This window comes from Petaurus breviceps, unplaced genomic scaffold, assembly GCF_028583685.1.
Source record: "Petaurus breviceps papuanus isolate PSGF00001 unplaced genomic scaffold, PetGlider_PUasm1.0 178, whole genome shotgun sequence".
NCBI classification, from domain to species: domain Eukaryota; kingdom Metazoa; phylum Chordata; class Mammalia; order Diprotodontia; family Petauridae; genus Petaurus; species Petaurus breviceps.
Genome location: NW_027185777.1, coordinates 15095472 through 15104218, shown reverse-complemented (window position 1 = coordinate 15104218; position 8747 = coordinate 15095472). Strand labels below are relative to the sequence as shown.

At 43.0% G+C, this 8747-nt stretch overlaps 1 protein-coding gene across 1 annotated transcript in view; it reads left to right on the top strand.

The window, feature by feature from the left end:
• The first annotated feature begins 1608 nt into the window (after positions 1–1608).
• LOC138159771 (sperm microtubule associated protein 1-like) overlaps positions 1609–8747 on the top strand; it is a 13977-nt gene continuing 6838 nt past the window's right edge. Inside the window, exons 1-2 of the mRNA XM_069086097.1 lie at positions 1609–2087; positions 6022–6124. Coding sequence (XP_068942198.1) covers positions 1836–2087; positions 6022–6124 — 355 coding nt within the window. The 5' untranslated portion in view covers positions 1609–1835. The remainder of the gene's footprint in view (positions 2088–6021; positions 6125–8747) is intronic.

Below are 8747 nucleotides of genomic sequence, written 5' to 3'. Positions count from 1 at the left end.
TGAAATAGACTCTTTCCTTAAGGAGCCTTTGGGTAATGTTTATTCTGGGGCAAAAACCAAATGCTACTGGAAACCAGCATCAGCCACAAAAGCTAAGTACACCACAGTGGCATCATTGGGCCCCAGATAATGATCAAGCTAAAGAAACGTTGATTGCTTGGTATTTGTGCTATTGGGAGAATTATTAATGGCCAATTGGAGAGAATAATTACTGCTCCCATTTGCATAGGCAGTGCTCTGTTTTCCCCACAGAAGGTCACAGATCTGGAACCAGAAGGGACCTCAGAGGCAATCTACTATAGCCCCTTATTTTACCCAATGAGGGCCTATGGAGGCTGTTGACTTGTCCAAGGTTACATGGATGGCAAGTGCTGGTGGTGATAGGATTTGAACCAGTGACTAGTATCAGAGCTGGAGATTTTTTCCTCTGTAACAGTCTCTCTTCTTCTAATAGGTGGCTCACAGCAACCTAATAATTACCCCCATTTTATAGATGTGGAAACTGGGGCTCCCAGCAGTTAAGAGAATGGTCCAGAATCACCCAACTTGTAAAATGTGGGAGGTCAGTTTTGATCCAATGTTTTCCAGATTCTCACTTTGTGACACTGTCTTTCATTATCCCTCCTAGCCCTAAGGCTTTCGGTTTCTCTGATCTGTTATTCACCAGTAAGTTCTGCTGAAGCATGGGAGTCAGGAAAATACAGGTTGGAAGGGTTCTCTCCTCCTGATCGTTGACTCCCCAGATCCAATACTCTTTCCTCCATGACCCATGCCAAAGCAGAGGCCCCTGCCGATAAGGTCTAACTAACCTCCACCTCCCCTCATTCAGGCAGTACATGCCAGCCTGTTCCAGTGGCCAGACCTGAGCTAAGCATTAAACTCAAATGCTTTTGAAAGTTGAGAAAGGAAAAGGGAACTTATCTCATTGAGGAAGTATCACTGAATGAGGATACCTGAAAAAAGGTCAGCTGGTCTCCGTGGAAGGTAACTCAGTTTTACCTTTAGAAAGGGAACAGAAGGACCCTGCTGCTCCAGCCAGCCACTAATACTTTGAACTCCACAGTGCCTTTTTTTTTAAAACTAGAGACACAAAGCGATACTTAAATAAATCTTTGGATACCCCAGTGAGGCAGCCTTGAAAGTGGGGGTTATCTGCATTCCATAGAAGCAGGGGAACCTTATGAAGTGACTTATTCAAGGTCACTCAACAAGTCCATAGAGGTTTGGAGTTGAGCGTCTCAGAAAAGCCCCCTGTCAGTCTGCCCAGCAAGGGAAAATCTGGGTCAGCACAAGGGAAAAAAATCTTTTCCCCTTCTCTGCAGTTCTCCTCACAGAATGATACTAAATCCAAATAATCCTATTTGATAATTCAACAGCAGACTCTGACCAGATCAGACCTCCTAACCTGCCACCACCTTGTATCTTCTTCTTTAAGGTTAACTGTTTCCCAGGTCCCCAGTGACATCGGACGGGAACATTATTGGCTCAGCTTTGAAGTCATGTGAGGCCCCCTTTGTTGGGAGCACAAAGGTCAAGAGAAAGCTGGTGAAGTTGGCAGGGCCCACTGAGGGATTTCCATTATCCTATCCATCTCTCCAACTGCTAGGCCTAGATAACCCTCTTACATGGGTGGAGAGCTGAAGTAGCGTTGGACTCAGGCGAACATTCTTGTTGGTGTTCCAGCCATGCTTTTTGTTGTCACCCATGCAGACTGGCCAGAACAGCAGGGAGGCAGTAACACACTTATCCTGGCCTAACCTCAACTTCCTGGCTTTCAATTCTACTCCTTCATACCCCCAACTTTCCCTAGCTTGACTCCTTGGAAAGCAGTACTAATGCCTAAGAAAGAGAAATGGAGTAGGTCGAAAATGTCTGCACCATCAACTTCTTCTATCTCTGACTTGTGGTGTAGAGAAAAAGGGTTCATTCTGGATTGTATTGCAGTGGACAGCTTAGCCAGAGGGGCTAACAGCTTCTTGCCAAACCTGAATAGTGTCATTCCTGCTTACAGTGCTCAGAAGGACCAACACCTAGTTGACTATTTTGCGGCCAAGGCTTCATCTCGGTTTCATCGGGGAAGAGAATCAGTAAGTTCTTCATGTTTCCTCGACTTTTCTCCTATTCTAGGGGTGCATAGTATGAGTGTGTGTGTATGTGTGTGTGTTCCAGACCAGCCTGGGGACATTAAGACAATAGGCGATTCTAGATTGGACACACACACACTGTGTGAAGGCATCTTACTCTCCTAAGAACTCACCTTTGGGAGTAATTGGAAACAGACAATGTTTTTTGAAAAGTGATAGGGATGGGTATAATGAAGACTTAAAAAAAACTGGAGCTGTGATTTCACCAGACTAGCTCCACATGGATATCTGATCTGTGATCTTACATGCCTTGGGCATTGAGAGGTTCAAATGACGTGGCCAGTGTTGTCCAGACACAGAGATGGAACTGTCTGTTCCGTGATCCAATGCCAGCTCTCCAGACTCTTGGCACTTCTCTGAAATATCTGATGAGACCCATGAGCCATATGATTTAGGTTGTGTGACCTTGGGAAAGTCATTTCCCTTCTACAAATCACATCTTCTTCATCTACAAAATGAAGGAGATCTAACCCTGACTAGCTCTGAATTCCTTGAGGCTCATGTTTCAGAGGAACATAAAGGCAAAGCTAGAAATGAAGGTAAAGGCTTCTAGTTTGCACTCCCCCATCATTAGCACTTGAGGCACTAAGAGGTTAAGTCAATTTTGCCCAAGTTTAGTTACACAAGATAATGTCAGAGTCAGTATTTCAACTTGGGTCCTCTGACCTCAAATACAGGATTCTTTTTCTTTGGAAAATGAAGGTCACACACTGTCTGTGTGACCTTGAGCAAGTCACTTAACCTCTCCTGGGCCTCAGGGGATTGGACTGGATGACCTATGAGGTCCCTTCTGGCTTTAGCCCTGTGATTGTATGGTCCTACAACAAAGAAACACAAAGCATCTGATAATGGGTGGAGGGAGAAGAGTGAGATACAAAGTTTATTTCCAGATAAAATGCCAACACAGCCACAAATACACAGTATAGGTTCAGTAGAGAGCTCCAGAATAATATGGGAGGTCTGGGGAGGGGAATTTAATTACCTGGGGGTGTAGGGAAAGGAATCAGGAAAAGTTTCCTAGAGAAGGCTTGTTTCAGCTGGGCTTTAAACAATGAAAAGAAATTAATAGGATCAGAGAGGACCATAGAGTCAGAGCTAGAAGAGGGGCCCCTTCAATGTCATTTAGTACAAATCCCCCTACAGTTGAGGAAATAGACCCAGATAAGGTTAAATGAGTTACCCAAGGCCCTATGGATAGTAAATTGCAGGTCTAAGATTCAAATCCAGGGGCGGCCAGGTAGCACAGCAAGTAAGAGCACCGGCTCCAGTGTTGGGATGACCTGGGGATCGAATCCCGGGCTCAGACACTTAGCACCCACCCAGAAACACCTGACCATGTAACCTTGAACAAGTTACTTAACCCCAATTGCTTATGGGAGACCAGGTAGCTCAGCGATTAAGAGCACTGGCTCCAGTGTCGGGATGACCTGGGGATCGAATCCCGGGCTCAGATACTTAGCACCACACCCAGAAATAACTGGCCATGTAACCTTAAGAAAATTACTTAACCCTGATTGCTTTAAAAAAAAAAAAAGATTCAAATCCAACTCCCAAGTGAAGAATGTATTAAGCACAAAGGTGGGAGAGGATGATGATTCTTTTTTGGAGGTGAGCTTCATTTGCAGATTTGTATAGTTTATCTAAATTTTATTGTTCAAGCTCTTTTTGTGTTGGCTAAGATTTGGAAATCAAGGGTATGCCCATCAATTGGGGAATAGCGAACAAGTATATGATTGTGATGGAATACTACTGTGCTATAAGAAATAACAGGATGATTTAAGAAAAACCTGGAAAGACTTACATGTACTGATGCAAAGTGAAGTGAGCAGAACCAGAAGAACATTATGCATAGTAACAGCAATATTGTTTGATGACGAGCTATGAATGACTGAGCTCTTCCCATAAATACAAGACAATTCCAAAAGACTTATGATAGAAAATGCTGTCCACATCCAGAGAAAGAACTATGGAGGCTGAAAGCAGATCAAAACATACCATTTTCCCTTCCTTCCTTCCTTCTTTCCTTCCTTCCTTCCTTCCTTCCTTCCTTCCTTCCTTCCTTCCTTCCTTCCTTCCTTCCTTCCTTCCTTCCTTCCTTCCTTCCTTCCTTCTTTCCTTCCTTCCTTCCTCTCCCTCTTTCTTGTCTTTTGAGCAAAATGACTAATATGGAAATGTTTTACATGATTGCACATGTATAACCTATGTTGGATTGCTTATCATCTCAAGAAGAAGAAAGGGGAGTAGGGATAGAATTTGGGACTCAAAACTTAAAAAAAACCCAAATGTTAAAAATTGTTTTAACATGTATTTGGGGAAAAAAATAAAATATTACAAAATAAATGGTATTACACAGAGGTAAGAGATAAGCCTGGAATGGGTGTGGAAGGCTTTGCATGCTAGGAAGAGGAGATACACAAATGCAGTATTTTTGTTCCTGTATCATGCTGTGCTCTGAGAATTTTGCTTGGCTAGGGGAGGCTTCATGAACATTTGAAAAAACAAAATCAAAATGCTAAGGAAATTTATTTATGTAAAGCATTGGGGGAAAAGTGGCAATACACGAGGTAGCAAAATCCTACAATGAAGTGTGTGCATGGAGTGGAGATCAAGGTGGGAAGGAGATGGACTAATACTAGAACTACTCATATGTATTTATATTAGGCTTTGACTCTGTGTCAACACAGTCTGTTCTTTTGGAGAAGCCCCCACTAGTCTTGAGTTAGAGCCAAATGAGAGGCCTAACAACAGTGCTCTGTCAGGGCCCTCCTGAGTATTTTTATAGGTTTGTGTAATGCCATGCACAAGCAGCTTTCCAGAAGAATGCTACTGTAAACAGCTTTTAAGGTTCTGATTACGTAGTATAGTGAACACTCTATTTATTCTATAACAAATCAAAGCAAAACTTTCACAGAAAATCAAGGTATGCAATTCACAATACTACAACTTCTCAAAGTGCAATAGTCAAAGTCTTCCACTCATGGGTCAAAGTCTTCCATACATAGGGCACTCTTAAGTTAACTTAATCAGTCACTTATTCAGCAAAGTCTTCCACTCATGGGGCAAAGTCTTGATTAACTCAATCAGTCATGTATTTAGCAATCAATTATTAAGTATCATACACAAAACCCTCCACGCCTCAGGTTGCTAGTAAACTACAATTACATAGTTACTCAGTACCCAAGGAGAGGTCTTTTCATCTTGATTTGGAGCCTGTTCTCAGATTCCCTGGATCCCCTTCCATGGTCCCAGATTCTACCTGGACTCACCAGACTGTCACCTGGGTTCAATGGCAGACAGTTCCCAGTTCCCTGACCAGCTCTCTGAGCAAGTCCTGCTCTACACTGAAGTTCACAGGGTCTGGTCTATGTCAGGTCCATCACAATTTCTGCTGCAGGGAATTCAAGGCTCAACCAAGCCACAAACAAAGTCTCAGCATCCCAGTCATGCTTCCTCAGTCACCTGGGCTCCTGGCTCCTGACTGTGGGCTGTGGGCTGCGGGCTGCGGGCTGCGGGCTCAGGGCTCTGGGCTCTGGGCTCCTGTTCAGAAGAAGCTCCACCACCACAAGTTCTCAGGAAATTCTGGTTCAGTCCAGATGCTGGTCCCAAGAAATTCTGACTGTGCCTCTCTGGAGCTTTTCTTTTATATACACAGCATTAGCTAATTCCTGTTTCAGCCAACCCCTTCCTGCTATGTCAGCAACAAGAGACATGAGTTCATACCTTCTGTTTCCCCAATAGAGGCTTGATCACTTACTAAGTGCTAAGTACCTGCTACCTTTGCCAGCACAAAGGGATCTTCAAATTCAAATTACATTACCATTACAATTTGCTTTTCCCTACTGTCTCAGGTTCCTGTATTCCCATTTTATCTTTGCAGTGGTCTAAAGAGGCAATAGTCCAGGAAGAAGACAAGGAAGATGAGAAAGAAAAAATGGGACCAATGGCCCAATACCTGATGAGGAGGAACAGAGCAGGTGCAGGTAAAAGGAAAATGATCATCTCTCAAGGTCACTCTTTCCAAAGCAAGGATTTATTTAGTTGTGAAGCTGGTGTTATGAATACTCGCTTATAACTTTGGGGCTAAGATCAAGGTATGGATTTTTAAAGCCACATCAGGTAACTAGTTGGAAAGTAAGATGCTCAGGACAAAGTATATCCTTAACTTTTTGAAGTGAAAGTTGTAGAGGGCAACCTACTGTACTTTCCTAAAAATATATACTCACTTTCAATTGTATTTATTGTCTTCTCAGTAAGTGAGGAAGAAGGGGTAGGGATAAAGGGAGAATTTAAAACTGAAAATACTAATTAAAATTAAAATAAAAACAGAGCAAATTGGAAAAAAATCCCCATGCCTGCTCAGTGACATATTGCTGGGCTACTGTGATACTCACCTCCCTTTATGAAATTCTAACTTTTGGCCTTATTTCTTTGGAGTAAGGTATTGCCTTACTCCAAGAGACCCCTGTTAATTGCAAATACATTCCCTGGGAAATGGTAAGTACAGATAAGTTTGTCCCAAAGTAGAATAAAGGAGCTGAGTGTAGGACAAATAAACTTTGCTGGGAGGGAGAAGAGAAGGAAGAGATGAGTCTGGAGCATAGGCCACTGACTAGAAAAGAGAGGACAGACCATGTTCAAGAATCCTATTGGGGCATCATTTGATGGGCATGCATACCAGGCATTTGGTACATCATTGAACCATGAGAACTTGGGTTCAAATCCAGATACCACCCATTTTATTACCTGTGTGACTTTAGGTAAATCATTTGACTTTTTATGGGACTCAGTTTTCTCATCTGCAAATTGAGATCATTGGTCCAGATGACCTGACTTTACAATAACATTGTTTTAAGGTCAAATTCTAGGCTCCTGAGAATTTCACCTACTTTATATTTTTATTTAAGGTATATATGAAAGTGGGGAGGGGTGGGGAGGGAGAGAGGGGGAAGGGAGAGGGAAGAGGGGAGAAATAGAGAGAAAGATAGAGAGGGAGGGAGGGAAAGAGTGAAGGAAGGAGAGAAAGAAGAAGGCACAGAGAGAGAGGAAGGGAAAGAGAGGAAGGGAGGAAGGGAAAGAGAGGAAGGGAGGAAGGGAAAGAGGGAAGAAGAGAGAGAGATGAAAGAAATGAATTGGAAACAAGAAAGGAGAAGAGGTTAAAAGGCAGCGTGAGAGATGAGGAAGAGAATAGAAGATTAGAGAAAGGAGAAACGAGGGGTGTGAAAAAAGTGAGAGAGAAGAAAGGTGAAAAGTGATAGAAAGAAGTTAGGAAGATAGAAAAAAAAAGAGAGAAGAGAGGAAAGAAAGAGAGACAAGAGTGAAATGAGGTAGGAGAATGAGAAGGAAGCAAGCCCTTATGTCTGTCTTTTGTATTTCAATCTTTTTCCTTGTGCTTCTATCTATACGGTAACGTCAGAAAAGGACGGTGTGTGTCCTCCCTCTATGCTGTGGTTGCATCTGTTCCCAGCACACCCTCTGCTGCCTCTGCTGCCCTGGCCTGGGTTCCTTTGTTTCTGTGCACTGAGCTGACCACGTGCTTTACAGATGCAGTTTACAAATCAGTCAGCATGTGTGACTGATTTGGAGGCAGGAGAACCCTCGTCCACTTCATCAGCCACGCCATCGCTAAACTGCACCTCCCTCACCTCATGGAGGTCCCCCCATCTCCTTCCCGAGGCCTCTATTTCCTCATCTGTCAAAGAAGGATAAAATGCTGGTAGTAAATGAGATAATGCATGGAAAGGGCCATGGGAGCCTTAAAGTACTATAATATACAAATGGGAGCCATTATTTTTAAAACAATAGATTCTGGGCTATTCTTGACTCGATGCTGTCAATATTTAAAAGTATTTCTTGTCTTTGTCCAACTGGAGACCCCTTGCCCTGCCTCCCAACCCCCCTCCCAACCAAACCCTCCAGCTAAAAGGCAGCTGCTTCAGGTTATCTCCTTGGGTCCCCAGGCCTGCTCACATGGATCCTGATGCTGCTTATAGTCTACTGAGCTGAAAGAATTTTCCACAGAGCCAAAGCCATAATTATGAATATCACCATCCAGATCCTTCATGAATAATTTTATTTTAATGTTGACCCAATTTGTTTGATGGTTTGACTGGATACAAAGAGCTTCTGATCATTCCCACACCAGAAACTGGTTGTTTCCTGTCTCTTAAGCTCTATTTGATTTCACATTTCATGACATTGACTGTATATTGGGAAGAAGCTGGGCTCTGATGGCAGAAGACCTCGTTTTAGATCTCACTTGACACCACTTGTGTGACTTTGGTCATCTAATCTTCCTGGGAATCAGTTTCCTTATCTGTAAAATGACAGGCCTGGTCTAGATCACCTCTGAAGTCCTTTCCATCTATAGATATTATGAACTGGAGCTTGCTTTGCAGTTCTAGAGATCTCCCTGAGGGGTTAGAGGGCTTCTCTAGTACCATTGATCATGAGCCCCCATCTAGTGTGCTCCCCAATGTTAGCTTATATTCTGACAGGGGAGACAATCTCTCTATCTCTCTCTGTCTCTCTGTCTGTCTGTCTGTCTGTCTATCTATCTATCTATCTATCTATCTATCTATCTATCTATCTATCTATCTATCTATC